Raw genomic sequence first — 17,583 nt, 5'->3', positions numbered from 1 at the left:
ACGAAGGATGGCTGAAGTTGTTCTTAGATTTGGTACAAATTAAGGAGTTTTGATCTGTGACTGCGTAAAAGGGGGTTAGATGAGAGGCACGCGGTTGAGGGGATGATTAGTTTTTCAGTATAATAAGTATTATTGTTAATGTGTAGGAAGCCCTGAGAGATAACATGAGGGGAGAAAACTGATGGAAAACCCACCGCTGGCCATTCTTTTCATTTGAAATTCAATTAGAAGGAAGCAAATGAAAATTATTCTCGAGTTTTGGTCCCGAGTCAAGCGGGAAGGTGTGTGTGTGTGGGGGGGAGTGCAGCTAAAAAGAAAAATACAAAACTTTGCAGGTTCTTGTACGTTTCTGGTAATCTGTAAGTGAATGTAGGTTGTGAAAGGTAACAATTCAATTACTAATTTGTGTTCTAAGTCTGGCTTATTGCTTTTTTGTTTGTTATTCTGATCTTGATCTTTATCTTTGCCTTTGCTACCTGGTGGGCGGGGGTGGGTTTGGAGCTCTGGGCTTCGTGAAACCGACGTGGCCTCAAGCCTTGGCTGGTGCCAGGGCATCAGCTTTGTGGTCACAGCTTGTCTATCGGAAGAAAAAAAAAAAGGCAATGTGCATTGTTGAATGACAAAGGAAATGGGGCGGAAAATTAAAGAATCTTTCTACAATGGTGATGGAGACGCGGGCACCCCACAACCGTGATTTGAAATCCAAAAGGGGCAGGGAACTCATGGCTGTAGGGCTATTTCCATTCTCCCTTCCCCCCCTCAAAAATAAATTCTGCCTTTTTTTTGGGGGGGGGGTTCATCCCCCATCAGAGGGAATATTAGCTTCTTTATGTCGTCTGGTTATTGACTCCCTAATTGAGAAATGCTAATTGAACTGGTGAAAGAAAAAAGAATCCAGATTCCATTTGCTCCCCCAGATATTGTGTCTGGACCTGTGTTGTGAAAGTCTTTCTATGTAGTTGCAGATATTTTTAAGCTGCCGTGACTTTTTTTTTTTTTTTTGCACGAACTTGACGTTGTGTTTGCAGGATTGCAGTGCTTCCAAGGAAACGAATAAACAACCAGTCAACAGCATGGAAGCGGCGGCTCAGGACCACCGGGAGAGCCCGTGCGCACCAAGAACGAGCCCGGAGCAGGAGCTTCCCTCTGCCGCCGCCGTCGCTCCACCACCACGTGTGCCCAGATCCGCTTCCACCGGCGCCCAAACTTTCCAGTCCGAGGATGCACGAGTCTGCGAGGCCCAGAGGCCAGGAGTGGGGTTTTGCAAACTCAGTAGCCCGCGGGCGCAGGCGGCCTCAGCGGCCCTTCCAGACTTAAGCGAAGGGTACAGCGCGCAGGGCACCCCTCTTTCTGGGGGCGCCGGGCCCGGCAACGCGTTGCACTGTAAGATCCCGGTTCTGCGCGGCCCAGAGGGGGATGAAAACGTGAGTGTGGGCAAGGGCACGTTGGAGCGGAACAATACCCCGTCTGTGGGCTGGGTGAACATGAGCCAGAGCACTGTGGTGTTGGGCACAGATGGGATCGCATCGGTGCTCCCGGGCAGCGTGACCACTACTGCCACACAGGTAAGCTGGTCGTATGCTATCCGCGCCGCCGCCTGCTCTCCAGCCGCGCGAGAGGCAAGCTGAGCCGTGGCGGGTGCACGTGTGCTGATGGGGAGACGGGTTGGCAGTGCCAGGTGGTGGATGCAATAGTGAGCTTTGGGGCTTCAGAAGCTCGCACAGCGCTGGGGTCGTCAGTTCAGGGCGCGAGGGCTGCAGTGACCCTGCCAGAGGGGCTGCGACATGCTCCTTCCCAGCCTCTGTGGTAGTTAGAATATGGGTGCAAATTAAGAAATAGTTGAAGCAGATAGATTCTACCCCTTTATGCAGACACGAATCCCTCGTCTGTCAATGACTGAGTCTTTCGTTGTTTTTTTTTTTAATTATGACTTAAAAGAATCAGAGAAAAAACCCGTAGGACGAGGTCGGTGGATAATAATACATGTTCTGTAGTCTTTAAACTGCCAGTTAACATTTATCATCTGTGAACTTATTTGGTGAGAGGCCGGTTTACAAGAGCTACTGAAGCTTAAGCTTCAGGGCCAACTTTTGCCTGGACTCTTCCAAAACCGTATCAAATTTTGCCCCTAATGTAGACCACTTCGGCTACATAAATGTCAGGCTCCACCCACCTGGCTCTACCCCTGCATTTGGTTCTTTACTATTCAACCAGAGGCATGAAAAATCCACAGAGCAGATCCCAATCCCTGGGTTAGGGATGAAGGCAACTGCCTGCTCCTTTATGGGCTTTTGTTTCCATTTTTCCCCAGCCTCTCTCCTTCCTTATCTCTCTCTTCTTTCACTCTCCCCTTCCCACTGCCTGCCTTTTTTCTATCTCCTTCCCAGGGCTCAGGGGCTAGGCCTATGTGGTGTGTGTGTGTGTGTGTGTGTGTGTGTGTGTGTGTGTGTGTGTATGTGTATTGGGGAAGGTAGGGGAGAGTGCTGGACCAGAATGTCTGCTCATGTGAGATGTGATTTATACACTCATTCTAACCTTAGTCACACTTCTATTTGTGTGTACACAAACACATACATGCACTTGTATGTACATTCTTACTCATTTACAGGCCCACACATCAGAAGCTCAGCTGTTAGGATAACTAGAAATAAATATAAACTTGGACATTCCCACTTGCCCTTGGGTTTGGGGTCTATTCCTTGAGCATTTGCCTTTGTGTATTATCTGCCTTTCACAGCATACACTCGACAGTGTGACCCCAGGTGGAGATGAAATTTTGTTTCACATGCTTTGCCTAACCTCCCCACTGCACTGCGGCAAAAGAGCCGGAACTCCCACCCTTTCCAATCCACCCCAAAGATTAGAGGGTGGGGTTAGAGGTGGAGATGATACGTGTGTGAGAGAAGTAAAGGGAAATTTTACAGATGTTCAGATTCTTGAAATTTCTTTATTTTTCAACCTGCTCATGTATCTGATTGTGCCTTTCTGGTACCCACCCTGGTCCTTCCTTCTCCCTCCCCTCGACCTCCTCTCTTCCTGGGAGAATGGCTGGTCTATAGAGCAGTGCAGGACTATAGAACAGTGTTAAAATTAAACGTGGAGGAGGTAGAAGTTGTGCAGTGGCCTGAGTTCCCTGGAGACCTTGTGCAGTGCCCAGCTACCCTGAACACATTTAGAAATCATCCGAGGTAGCCCAGTATTTAGTAAAGCATTCCTGAACCAGTTATTGTCCCCCAATAAGTCATTTTATGTGAGTTTGGAGAAGTGAGCCCCCCAAATTCTTGGATTGCTGGAACTGGCAGCTGCCTTATGGGACAATCATTCTAGCCCTTCATTTTACAAATGGGGACACAGAGGTTCTGAGAACAAGTTCCTTGCCTAGGGTTATCTATCTGGTTGATACTAAAGTTTAGAGCACTCAAGGTTTCAGAAAGCCTATCTCACCATCTCTGCCTTCTCTGTTCTCTCTCGTGTTTCACTTCAAATCTCCATCTTGCCCATCTCCCTTGCCCCAGGGTTGAAGGAAGGATTTAATTCCCTGATCAGGCAGGTTCTGCCGCAGGCATTAATAGAGAAAGTGAGGCAGAGGCTCTGGCTGGCTTTAAGCATTGCAGCTCTCTTTCTAGCTTTGGCTCACACTTCAATGAAGAAAGGTGGACAGTGAGGGCTTTTGTGGGGAGGGGAGGAGTTGGTCAGGAACCTGCTTGCTGGGAAATTTAGGCATGATGTTGGGGGACTGCTTGCCAAATGAACTCTTGGTGAAGGGTTGGGGTGAAGGGACCTGCTTGCAATCAGTCTACACATAAAGGTTTAGAAAAGCTGCTTGCTGTGTGCCCTGACTGTAGGGCTTGGGAAAGAGGGGCTCAGGGGGTCTGCTTAAAATGGATCTTCACCTAAAAATTGGGGGCCTGCTTGCTGACTCTCAATGTAGGGTTGAGGGGTGAGGACCCTGCTTGTAGATGCATCCTTTCTTTAGAATTGGGTTTCTGCTTGCTGATGCATCCTTGGTTGAAAAGTTGGGGACTGCTTGCTGGGACGGACCCCCAGTTGGGGGGAGGGGAGGAATGGGGCCTGCTTGCGGACCTACCGGGGCTGTTATCCGACAATGTGCTTTTCCGCCCCCAGGAGGACGAGCAAGGGGATGAGAATAAGGCCCGAGGGAACTGGTCCAGCAAACTGGACTTCATCCTGTCCATGGTGGGGTACGCAGTGGGGCTGGGCAATGTCTGGAGGTTTCCCTACCTGGCCTTCCAGAACGGGGGAGGTATGGCTTTTCAGCTCTTTCCGCCTGCGGCGCGGCGGGGCGGGCACTTGAGGGTTGGAGGGGGCCCGGAGCCCTCAGGCAGGGGCGGGGAGGGAAAGCTCAGGGTCGTCTCCTGTTCTCTAGTTCCTTGCTCCATAGGTTTGAAAGTAAAGCCAGGAGGCAGGGGCGGTTGTAACCATTTGGATTTAGGTTCCGGAGGCTTTCATCTGGAGATGGCTCAGGGGCCCCAGGAACCTCTACTGGCCCAGTTTGGGGGACCGGGTCCTGAGCCACGTGGACAAGGGTGCAGGGAAGTTCGGCGCCAAGTATTAAGGAAGTGTTGGTACTCCCTGCACCGAATCACCTTTAGATTCAGTAGCACGGCAGTCTTGGCGACCCGAATTAAAAACCTTTGACATTATAATGTGGAAAGCAGAACTTCCTTTGGAGACTTTGGGAATGTGTGCGGAATGCATTCTAGCCAAGGACTGCCAGCCGAGAGAGGGGCTGGAGGTCGTACATACCCTCTGAGACCCTCAGAAGCATCCCACCCCAACACACTCCTAAGCAAAAGCAGGGCGTATTTTTCATTTCAGCAAACTTCCTTAGCAAAAACATGTTTGCTACCTTTTGTCCTCAACTTAGTGAAATACACTGCTGTTGAACGAAAACTATTCCAGTTATGGGACCACTAGAATTCATTGTACAAGGAGAAAGGATCCCACATAGCGGGAGTCCTCTTGATTGCCCGCCCATGGTGGAGGCACCACAGGGAAGGTGGCTAGCCCCCAGGTCAGCCAACTGGCAAGTCCCCTCTAGGAAAGGACTTTGCCCTAGAGCTCCCTTCCACGTCTTCTCAATTGAACCAAAGGGAGGAGACCCGTGGCCCCATCCATAGGTCTTTTTTCTTACTTATTTCCCCCCTCTTTTTGTCTTTTGGGTCTGGCTCTAGGCCGAATTTGGTGCACAACGAGGGACAGGTGCTGCGCCAGGGCACAATTAAAATGGGAAATAGATGAGTTCTCCATCCCAAATTAGGACACGTTGACAAGTACTTATGAGGACCGCAGAGCTTTTGCAATAGGGGTGTCCTGGAAGCAGAAGAATTCGTGCTAGCCGCGGGAATAGAGACATCCTACCTGGGTTTCTATTTGGTTTCCCACAGGGAGTCCTCAGAACAGTGTGCAGAAAGTGGGCAGGAGGTGCCATAAGAAGCTTAGGGACTTAAAGGGAGTTGAGTATGGGAATGCAGGGTGGGAAGGGGATTCAGCATGCCAATTTGGTCCACGGGTAATCTGCAGAGTGCGGGATTGTGTCTGCAGTACCGTTCCCAGGCGCATCTGAGCCGAGCCAGGCACCTGGAGGTGCGGAGGCAGCCTTTTCCGCACTGCGGATCCTGATACCCACTGCAGCCCAGGATTGGTGGGGGGCTGGCCCCTTCCTCAGGAGCAGGATTGCACAATTCACATCTTTCTCAAAAACCCCACTTAGAGAGGATTACAGCAGGATCCTGGGTTTTATTCCCTGGCTCCTGCTGGACCTTGGTGGTTATGAGAACCCTTGGCCGGAAAGGCCCTTCTGGTGGACAGGAAGTTGGAAGAAATGTGGGAATAACACTAGGACTCCCAACAATCAGTTTTTTTTTTCCATGATTTTTTTGACTAAGCAGTGTTCTGAGCTCTGGCATCTCTAGTCCCCTGAATTAACCCTGACCCTTGCAAAGGCATTTTCTGCTGAAAACCTTTTCAAAGGTCATGGCAATTCCCCAAGCTTCTCTCAAACAGCTTCAAAGAATCCTTAAAGAGAAAGAACCCTAGAGAACCCAGCAAGCCTGTGGAGGCCCTCCAAGTACTGTTGGCCTAGGTAGTGCATTCTGGGAATAAGGAAACCTATATTGGAGGACTTCAGGGGGCTCCTAGCCTAGACAAGATACCCACATAAATACTTTGGAGTGCCTGGGGCCAGGTACTGTGGAAGGACATAGAAGGGAGATTACCTGAAGGAAGGAGCACTTGTCAACCCTGAAGGATGGAAGGGAGGAGGTCTCATGTAAAGGAAGCTGAGACATGTGTGATGGTGGTGGTGGGGAGAGGGAAGGGGTCTGGCTGCCTGTGGAGCAGAGCCGGGCTCTACCTGGTTGTCAGATGTGCAGGTAGCATAAAGGAGGGTCTCTGGAGACTAGCTGAGCAGACTCTAAGTCCTTGGAGGTTTCAGCTCTGATGAGATTTTACAGATCTACCTCCAATAGTGAGTCGAAGGCATGACTTTTTGAACCCCGGAAAGACTTTATTTTTGGAAACTGAATGAGTATAAAGAAAAGTCCACCAACATATAACCCCTAGTATCCTGTCTGGTGAGAAATCGAAACGAGGAGTGTTTTTTGTTTTTGCCTGTCTACACTTACAGTATTTTGAGAAAAGCTCTAACATGTCTTGTGGGTGCTTCTTGTTGGTTTAGAATACCAAACACGTCTTCAGAAAAGAGGATAAATTGTCCTTTAGTTTATTGAGAGGAGGCCCAGCTCCTAACCCAGAGGGTTAAGGTGGGCCAGAGCCGTGCCTTTGCCTCCCAGGGCTCTCACGTCCAACTCTTTCTTTCCAAGGTGCTTTCCTCATTCCTTACTTGATGATGCTGGCACTGGCTGGGTTGCCCATCTTCTTCCTAGAGGTGTCACTGGGCCAGTTTGCCAGCCAGGGGCCAGTGTCTGTGTGGAAGGCTATCCCAGCTTTACAAGGTGAGTCCAGACCTTCTCTTATTCCTGCCCTCTCTGCCACCACACAGCTCTGGGAAGGAAGATCTATTTTCATGATTGATGGAACTTCCTAGTATTTAACCCCAGTAAAGAATGGCCCAAGATCATCTCTGTCATTGTTGAATTCCTGGCATTATGTCTCAATGCCCCAGGCAGACATAGACTCACTTCCACTGTCAATGCATCCATCTGCACAAGAGAGTCAAGACCAAGGTCCTCACCCTGTGCCCAACTGTTAGCATTCCGCAGGATTTGAGGTGGAATGAATCCCTGGAATTTTTGTTTTTGCAGGCTGTGGCATCGCAATGTTGATCATCTCTGTCCTAATAGCCATATACTACAATGTGATTATTTGCTACACACTTTTCTACCTGTTTGCCTCCTTTGTGTCTGTGCTACCCTGGGGCTCCTGCAACAACCCTTGGAATACGCCAGAATGCAAAGATAAAACCAAACTCTTATTAGGTAAGTTTGGACGTACTTCAGTTGTGTGTGTTTTGAGCAACTTATTCATTTAACAAAGATTAATTGAGCACATATTATGCATGCCAGGTCCTATACTAGGTTCTGGGGGCACAAAGCCAACATACTTAATTTAAGCATTTAAAGAGTTCATGGTTCTAAGGAGGAGTGGTCAAATTTTTGTTTGCTCATGAATAGCTTAATGTTTGTTAAAAATGCAGATTCATAGTCCTACCCAGGATGCAGTTGGCTTAATGAAATTCAGTGGGGCCAGGAAATTTCAAGTTTTACAAAGTAGTCTAGGTTCTTCTTTTGTTTCATAGAGTGTTTGTCACACTAGCAGCATTACTTGTGAGGGGCTTGAAAGCCTCCCTCTAGACTTCTGGAATGAGAAGTTGCATTTTGCCAAGATCAAGCACAGCACAATTTGAAGAGTGATGCTCTAGGTTCTAGAGTCTAGGAGAGTAATACAAGTGATCCCAGGGACACCCTTCACAAAGTACTGCTCAGTGCACAAGTCAATATGGGAGCAAACACATAGGCCTAGACCTTGGAGATAAATGTGCATAACACAGTGCCTGGCGGGGGGGCACGTCTGCTGGGGAGTCAGGGGTGTTCCTGGAAGACTTTGCAGGTAGGAAATCCATTGGGACTTGAGGTCTTGGGGGCAATTGTCAGTCTCTTGGGTGGAGGGCAAGAATGAAATGGAGGGGAAACAGGGCAGAAATGTGGGCAAGGCTCTCTGGTCTATAAGCTGTCTCTGCTTCTGACTTTATGTATCTCTGGGCCAAATAATTTCTCTCTGCGTCTCAGTTTTCCTCATCTAAGAAATAGAATAATAATATTCTGCACCCTATCTATCTTATGGGCTATTGTATGGAGAAAAGACATGAGGGATATGATGGCAGTTGTAAAGGTATAAAACTCTACAAATAGAAGGCATTAGTATCAGTCAATTTTGAAAGTTTTGGTCATTTTCATGGGGACCTTAAGCAAAGGGTTGCCTTTTTCCCTGGTAGATATGTGTTCTTCTTAAGCCGAGTTCATGCTGAGGCCATGTGCTTATGCTATCTATGATTGGCTCTTGGTATTGGCCTCACAAACCAGCTCTTCCCCCTACCCCCCGCCCCGTATTCTGCCCAGTGCAGCACTCAGGCAATGTTTGACTCCTTGTGTGTAAGAGCAAAGGATGAACACCCCCAACCCCCAAGAGAGGCATACACACCTAAAGATAGCAATTCCCACTGGAGTGTGTTTACCCTCAGGTGCCTGTACATACACACCATGTCCAGCCTCCACCTGGAGAAGCTTTGAGCAAGACTGAAAGGGAACTAAAACTAGAGACACGTGCCCATTGAATCCAAACCCTGTGTACCTGGAAGTGCTCAGGAATAGAGGGGTGGAGATTTATGAAGGTTTCCAGAGGTGCGATTCTTTGGTTGTATGACCAAGAGTCTATTCCTTAGTCTCTCTGAGCCATGGTGTGCTCATCTGTACCATTTCCATGATTCTTAGGTTCTGGGGGCACAAAGCCGATTTCTAACAACCAGACATACTTAATTTAAGCATTTGAGGAGTTGGTTATATGACCAAGAGTCTGTTCTAACAATCAGACATACTTAATTTAAGCATTTAAGGAGTTGGTTATATGACCAAGAGTCTGTTCTAACAACCAGACATACTTAATTTAAGCATTTAAGGAGTTGGTTATATGACCAAGAGTCTGTTCTAACAACCAGACATACTTAATTTAAGCATTTAAGGAGTTCGTTATATGACCAAGAGTCTGTTCCTTAGTCTCTCTAAGGTTCTCAAGTTCAGCTGCTGAATGTTAGTATTACCCGAGAACCAACAAATCAAAACATTCTTTAGGGTTCACCCACACCAATTAAAATCAGATTATTTAGGGACAGAGGCTAGGGATCTGTATGATTAAAGTTCCCCAGGTGCAACCAAGGGGAAGCACCATTAAGCCCACATCTGTGTGCATGTGTATATGCGAGATGGGGACTGAACCCAGGGCCACTCCACATTCTTTAATTAGGCTCCCCTTAGACAGTTTTGGAACGGAGGAGCCCACATTCTTTGCCCTGCACAGAACTTAGCTCTGCAAAGCTGCTGTATGGGACAGTCCCACTTGGTAGCTGTATAGAGTCACAACCATCAATCAGTTGCCAGAACAGCTTCCTGAAGATGGTTGCCATGTGAGAACGCAGAACTACCTCATGATCCCAACTCATCCCAGAGTCCTGCTTGTCCTTTCCAGATTGTGCCTGGGAGGGAAGTGACTTTCCAAGAGGGTGCCTGATAGAGCAGGGTTGTTGGGTTGATTCAGGCTCCATGGGATTCTTCCCTGGGGACTCGCCTCAGGGATAACATGAGTCATAGTGACAGTGTCCTGCAGCTGTCCTTCGGGAGGAATAGTGGTTTAGAAACACCATCCTCCTCTACTAACAATACTTGCTGATATAAGTGCATCCCTTACTCCACAGCAAGCACCAACTTTAACACTTTTATTGAATTATCAATGTCAAGGTGGACAACAAATAACATATGAGTTCTATTGTTGTTTCCATTTTACAGGCGAAAAAATTTGAGCTTAAAGTCATAGAGTTAGCCATGTGAGCTCAAAGTCATAGAGTTGAATCCAAGTTTACCCACTTTCCAAAGCCATGGACCTAAACACTATGCTAAATGCTTTCCAGTCTACCAAGTGGCTTTATAAATGTTTCCGTTATTCCTTATGGGAGCCCTCTGAGTTCCAAATGTCAGGTGGCATGATCACTATTTTGCGGGTGGCAAAATGGACTCTAAGGCTCAAGCTTTAAGTCACAAGGTAGAACCAGTACTAGAATTTGGGTCTCGCAACCTCTGACTTTCTGTTTGTCCAGGGTTCTTGAAAAATCTTTGGTCCAAGGTTCTATCCCAAAAGTCCCAGCCAAATGATATTACTCCAGTTGTTGTCTAACTGATGTTTGATATTGAAATTCTATGGGATAAGAAGAAAGCTTGGGTGAATTGTCAGTTTCCACTTCTAGAAGTCTATTTTATGAGGGAAATTAGGGTCAGGTAAATACTATACAAAATTGTTAATTACAGTTATGCTTGTAATTTTGGAAAACAGTAGAAGCACTTAAATATTTGACAGAATTCATACAATTATCAAGTTATCCCATAGTTTAAACATGGGAATATTCTCATCATATCATGTTAAATGTTACAGCAAGATGCAAATTTTAGAATAATTTTATCTTTACTAGTAATATGCACATGGATATGCATATTACTAGTAAATAATACTAATATGAATATTAACAGTGGTGGATTTGGGACCATTCTTTTCTATATTTTCTATCATGTTCTTATTTTTATAGCCAGTACCCAGCCCCCTCCATTTTAAAAAGTAAATTGAGCTTGTTAATTGGGCCACACACAAGGTAGAGGCCCGAGACAGGCAAGACCCTGCCCTGGTTTGGTTTTGTTGTTTCCAGTCTGACTCATAGCAACATAAAAGGCACAGTAGAGACATAACACAGCTAAGCTTTGGTCGACTGGTACAAACCATAAAAACTGTGCAAGCTCTGAGCAGAGACAATGGACATTTTTCACTTTGATTATTCCCTGTGAGCCTATGGGCAGGCTCAGAAGATCCTATCTCATCCTTAGCCATTGCTTTAATTTTTTTTTTGTTAAAAGAATAAGGTGTCAAACCCCCACTCTTCCTCTGTGCAGCCCCTCCATCTCTCATTTGGTGTTATCTGCGCCTGGGAGTGTTCCATTCCCGGGGGTCATGCTGTCACTTGCAGGAGGACTGATACTGTGGGGTTCTTGTATGATTTAAAAAAGGTGATAGTGACCTGACCTGCAGAGATGCAGACAGCTGTAGAGCCATCTGCTCTGCTGGACAATTGGTAGTCCAGACAGCAGATATTCCTGTACAATTTCCCAAGTGAACACACCAAGTGAGGCTTACTTAGGAGACAGAAAAATCTTTTTACCCCCAAATGTATGTCCCAAATGGCCTTCAGGTTCACCTTCTCCCTCTTAACCCCTTTACAACCCACCCTCATGACAGCTAGGTAAAAGGACTTGTCCTAGGAGAGAGGGGATAAATGGCCATAATTGTGACCTTCAACCACAGGGAGCGAATGGTTGTCCCATGCATCTCTCAGTGCTGCTAGGGACATGCTATCTGGGAGCTCTACCTCGCCACAGAGCAGCCAGGGCATTGTACCTAGGTCTACCCATGGGTAGAGGTTGAGTTTTACACTTATTTTCTAAAGTGCAAATTTGTAGAAGACACTATTTTGGGGTGATTCAACCCTCCAGGTATCTATAATGGAGAGCAACTAATCTGTGCCCTGCCAAATAAGACCAGCAACCGTTTTGTGAAAATAGGAGCTAGCAGGGTCACTCCAAATGGGAACAACATAAATACCATTTCTATTTCTGGAATGGCTCAATTTTCATTAGAACTTTAATTAAATGATTCCTATTCTCCCTAGTCTTCCCATTTATTAATAATTGCCCGAATAAAGAGAATCCCATTCCAACGGCTTTTCAATTTAGCACGATCATTATCACTGTTCTTTGTTCGGGGTTGCTGGGCCGCGGAGCTCAGTGATGAGAAGGCCCATCCATCCTTTTCGCTTGCAGACATAACGGAGCCCTGCGTCGGGAAGCGTGCTCCTGCCGCCCAGTGGTGGGAAGGGATATTTCAGGAGACCTGAGGCTGCAGAGAGTGAAGGAGCCGAGGCTGCTGCATTGCTGCAGCAACTGTCACCTTGAACTGCTGCAGCGCAGTGATCCACAAACCTCCAGAGGCGCTCTTTAGGGAAGGAGCCTGCCTGCTCCACAATGGCAATTTTGGAAGCAGGAATTTGACATTTGTACCCAAGTATTAGAGATCTCTGGTCCTCGGAGATGGACACCATTTGGGGGCAGGAGGGAGAGAAAGAATTCCTGCGCATACTTACCAAAGAGGGATATGGATGGTGCTTTAATTGCCTTGGTTCAGTTTGTTGCTAGGGGGAACAAAATCTTCCCGAGTAAATATTTGATCATTAGCTGGGAATCCTCCTGAAACTGTTTTTTGATTAAACTAAAGATGATAATATTGAATAGAAAGCTACTTAGAGATATCTAAAAGCAGAGTTTCTCTGCCCAGGATTTTATGGGGGACATCTGGCAGTGTTCCAGAGACATGTTTGGTTGTTGCAACTGGGCAGCGTGTGAATGCTCCTGACATTTAGTGAGCAGAGGATGGGGTGCTGCTAAATACCCTGCAATGTGCAGGACAGCTTCCTGAAAGAGTTATCTGACCTCAAATGGCCTCAGGACTGTGTTGAAAAATCCTAGTCTGAAGAATTCAGCAAAGGGAAAGGAGTCTTATGATTATTTTTTAACTCTTTATCCAATATTCTGAGGCATTATGGAGGATGTGTGGAAGGCAGTAGGTAATTTATGGAGGCTATTGGGCTTGGGGGAGATGATATTGAGGATCAGAGAAGTTCACTGCATGAAAAGCTGTAACAGTGATGATTGAGTTATGGCTAAAAATTTATTGAGTGCCAGCCAACTGCATGCCAAGCATCTTGTGAAAAAAAATTTTTTTTCTCTCTCTCTTATTTACTTATAATATTGGGAATTTAATCTAGGCACACTCCACCACTGAGCTACACCACCAGTCCTTTTCATGTTTTCTTTTTCTATTTTTTTTTTTAATTTTGAGACAGCCTTTTGATAAGTTGAGCAGCTTGCTTCTAACTTTGATCCTCTGCCTCATTCTCCCAAGCTCTGGGATTGCAGGTGTGCCTCATTTCACCCAGCATTTTTTTTTTTAAATTCATGATCTCATTAATTTGAAACTTGCAACAATGCTGTAAACTAGATATGACTCTTACCGGAAGATGGAGGCATGGACTGATAAAAGAACTTAATCGAGCTGTCCTTAACCTATAGGCTTGCCTGCCTTGCTGTTCCACAGAGGGCAGATATTGGGTATAGATACACCGGCCAGATCTTGGCTGCATATGATTTCCCCCCTGTGATATTTTAAAACAATTGTAACTCATTTCCAGCATTTTATTTATTTTTAGTGGTACTGGGGCTCTAACCCAAGGCTTTGAACATATGAGGAAAATGTCATACCACTAAGCCATACCCCCAGCTGTCAACTTTTTAAAATTGAAAGATCTCCCACAAATATCTAAATTTTCTGCCAGAACATCTGAAAAAGCCTGGCACTGATTGGCTGGAGTACTCTATTGGCCACGGTCCCCGCCTCTCTCTATGTCCTCCATTGTGTGCCCTCCTCATTGGTGTTGCCATCCTGGGGTCTGCAGGTGTCTGAAGTCATGATCCTTGCTCTTTATTTCATAGCAGAGAATTTAAGAGGATGGATTCCAAAGAGAGGGTGCTTGTTTGCTTCGTGACTTGATGTACGACCCTGTGAGCATCTCTCTGGGCTCTAGTTTCCTTTCTTTGTAACACAAAGATAATTACAGTGCCTATCTCAGAGGGGGGGTGTGAAGCTTAAATTAGCCTGTGGTTATAAGACACTTAAAAGAGTGTCTAAGCCGTAGGGTGATGGTTGTTATTACTGTTTACTCCTTTACAAAACAGTATCTTTTAGGATTAGGCCTGGTGGACTCTTTGTTTAAAATATCTGTCAATTTATCTGTATTTTATTATAAAGCTGTTAGACATTATAATGTGGTAAGAAAGACTTCAGCTTCTTCCTATTTAAAATGAAGATAATAAAATGCACCTCGTGGGTTTTATGAAGATTTTGTAAGCTAATAATTGTTAAAAGAGTACAGCGTCGTGCCTGACATAGTACGATTCACATGGTAACTCCCACTTCTTATCCCAGGCCCTCTCAGCCTCACCACTACTGACATATTGTGCTAGGTAATTCTTTGTTTTGGGGGACTGACTTGTACATTTTAGAATATTTAGTAACATCCATGACTTCTACCCACTAGATGCCAGTAGCACCCAGTTCCCTGATATGAAAGTTAAAAATGTCTCCAGACATCACCAAATGTCCCACGGGGTTCAGATTCCTTGAGTAACACTGTGTCAGATCTTGTGGCCGAGTTTTCTCTGCATAGTGTGGTTGCTGCCTCCATTCACCCCTGAGGTCAGGGGAACAGAGTAGGGATCTTAGAGTGCTTCTGGTGGGTTGGCTGTGGCGCCCAGCAGGGGGTCTGGGATGAGCTTGCTAAGCTTCTGTGGCTGTACCCCTTCAGGAAGTTTGTTTATCTCTGATTAAACTCATTCATACCATTCATTTGTTTTCTGTAGAGTCACAATGACCTCCCAGGTTTGAATTCAAATTCTCTTCCTCATTTGCTGTGTGACTTTGGTAAAGTTACTTAACCTCTTGAAGCCCATTTCCATATTTAAAAAATGGAGATAATACTACCTGCTGTGTGCATTGTCATGAGCCATCAAATGAGATAATGCTTGCAAAGTGCTTAGATCCCACATACATGTGAGCCATTGTTATCAGTACAAGGTCCTGCTGGGGATATGGGAGTGGGGTGGGGGCCACAATGAGGAGAACACAATTCTGTGCTTCTACATCTTGGTTAACACTTTCCCAAATTTACCCTTTAATACTTGGCAAACGTATTTGGCTTATATTTCAATGGAGACCGACAGACAGATGTCTATATTCTCTGTACAGATTTCACCGTGTTTCTCTTCCATCCTCTCCTAAACAGATTCCTGTGTGATTAGTGAGCATCCCAAAATACAAATCAAGAACTCGACTTTCTGCATGACTGCCTATCCCAACTTGACAATGGTTAACTTCACCAGCCAGGCCAACAAGACGTTTGTCAGTGGGAGTGAAGAGTACTTCAAGTAAGATGGCTGGGGAGTGTGTGTGTGTGTGTGTGTGTGTGTGTGTGTGTGTGTACTTCCTAAGAGAAGCCCAGTGAGTTATAGATGTTCATTTTAAAGACTAGAGGTGAGGGGGTGGCGTGGTGGGCCACTTCCATGTGTATCTTGACTGTTCAGGGAAATATGTTTTTTCCTGGTTTGGCTTCCAGATGCAGATTGTGATACATTGGAGGCCTTGAGAGGAGGGTTGGCTGGAAGATGGTTGGTGGGAACAAGATCAATGCTTCTGTAATTCATCATGATAATGGAAAAAAAATTGTAACCTTGATCCAGTGTGATCAAGGCAGACCTTCGGTTAACCAGATAATTTTTTTTTTCCCAACTGCTCTTGATTTTCAGGGAAGAAAGGCAAAAAAATAAGAAATTCAGTCACTATCAAAGTTTTAATGTAAATAAGAATGAATTTCCTCCTCTCTCTTTCTCTCTCTATAGCTTAGTTTTGTATTTTCTATATCTATATTACGGTACATTGAATACTGAGGCTCAAAGATACTAGAAAATTCTCAGCTACTTTAGGAAGATTTAGAAAATTTCATGAAATTGTACCTTAAGGAAGGTAAATGTAGAGATTTCAACCAAGGGTAAAAAAATGAGTATTTTCCAGCTAACCTTTAAGTAAGGAATTGTGAACTCGAATGCGCTCAGGGACCTGGTAGGGAATATAAATGAGTCAAGTACAGACACGTAAGACTATAGAGAATGGTGGGGACTGTGGAAAACTGAAGAGGACACCTGCCCTGTGTAAGGGAAGCCAGTGAGGCTCAGCCCCATCTCATCACTGCCTGGGGGAATATGGATCAGCATCATCAGAGCTTCCCTTTCCCCAAAGAAGTTGGAAATATAACCTAGATTTTTATGTGATCTCTCCCATTCTAAATGTTAGTAAAAAATAATTCAAATAAAACACTGGAGCCAAATAAAATACCTATATTGATGGCTGCCCTGCTAGCCATCCAGCCAGGCTCCAGTTAGTTATGCAGATTGTGATATTGGAGGGTACAGGGGTGGGGTGGGGGCCACAATGAGTAGAACACAATTCTGTGCTTCTACATCTGGGTTAATAGTTAGTGGCCTTTACTAGATGGTAGGAAGTGGTCACTCATACCTCGCTATTTCTCCCAGTTGCCATTAATTTCCATTTCAGATTTTCTTTTCTGTATGGTCTCAAAAGGTGCATGGTTGTCCCCTGCAGGATAGAAGGGAGATTAAGGATGAATGATTAATCCTCTGAAGACAGTTCTCATAGGGGTGATATGGGTGGCCTTCAATTCACTCTGAGCAATGAAAATCTGAGCCTGGTGGGTATCTGACAAAATCTGACGGCACAATCTGTGTGGTTGGGTATCCTGGAAAATGATTTGTGATCCTGCTTTTGGTGGTTGTTACTGATCCAATGGGGCCAGTTTTAATTTCTAAGAAGAAATGTTATCAGGAGCTTTTTGGGACTTGTCTCAGGTCTCTTACTGAAGCACAGAGTAGTTGAGATGGTCAAGGCACTGTGCAATTTTTGAATAAGTGGTTTTTTTTCAGGAATGGGAACATGGGGGAAGTTTCCCCCCAACCTTGGGAAATTTGATCCCCAAAGTTTTACCATGGAGCCAAGTTAAGTTCCACTACTGGTTAGTCCCACTCAAATTTTGAGCCCATTTGCTCCCAGGTTTGGGACTGAAGGAGGCTCTATCCTCACAAAACTTGGCCCTGCCTGTTCTGAAGGGCATGACTGAGTGTGGTAGAACAGCCCGAAGGAGCTGTGTATGGCTAGCTGGCAGGAGGCTGTGAAGCTGGCCAGGTCAGGAAAGGCACCACCATCCTCATTTCCCTCGGCAGGTCAGAACCTGTACAGCCCTGTGGAGTCTGGTTTCTTGATGGCCCTTTGTTCAGGACACAGAAAAATGTGGACCTACAAATAGCAATTTCATATAGCAGGCGTGGCTAAGTTGTCACTGAGTCAAAGTGACTGAATATGCTACCAGGCTCAGTGACCTTGAAATTGACTCCTGGTCTCAGGATAGAGGCTGCCCTGCTAGCCATCCAGCCAGGCTCCAATTACTTGCTAGGGATGTAGGAAAGGCCAGGCAGGCTGTGACTTCTTCATTGACACCGGTTGTCAATAGCAGCTGCAGTTGACCAGCAGCCCCCTTCTGTTGGCACCTGCATATCTGCTTTGAATCCAATGCTTGAATAAGGTCAGGCCACCCTTTCTTGTACATTGTAG

The 17,583-nt window shown here is 45.7% G+C and overlaps 1 protein-coding gene across 3 annotated transcripts in view; it reads left to right on the top strand.

Annotated features, from left to right (window-relative positions):
• Slc6a5 (solute carrier family 6 member 5) overlaps positions 1–17,583 on the top strand; it is a 54,791-nt gene that overhangs the window by 535 nt on the left and 36,673 nt on the right. For 2 of the 3 annotated variants that reach the window (XR_013437687.1, XM_005335958.3), the window contains exons 2-6: positions 1,029–1,565; positions 4,126–4,264; positions 6,846–6,977; positions 7,287–7,460; positions 15,188–15,329. Coding sequence is in view for 1 of the 3 variants with exons in the window: in XM_005335958.3 (XP_005336015.2) it covers positions 1,029–1,565; positions 4,126–4,264; positions 6,846–6,977; positions 7,287–7,460; positions 15,188–15,329 (1,124 nt within the window). In the remaining 2 variants the exon portion in view is untranslated. Of the gene's footprint in view, positions 1–1,028; positions 1,566–4,125; positions 4,265–6,845; positions 6,978–7,286; positions 7,461–15,187; positions 15,330–17,583 lie in introns of those variants that run through there. The other variant, XR_013437688.1, reaches the window with a different exon arrangement.

Source organism: Ictidomys tridecemlineatus, chromosome 4 (assembly GCF_052094955.1).
Source record: "Ictidomys tridecemlineatus isolate mIctTri1 chromosome 4, mIctTri1.hap1, whole genome shotgun sequence".
In the NCBI taxonomy this organism is placed as follows: domain Eukaryota; kingdom Metazoa; phylum Chordata; class Mammalia; order Rodentia; family Sciuridae; genus Ictidomys; species Ictidomys tridecemlineatus.
This window is presented reverse-complemented; position numbering and strand designations above follow the sequence as displayed.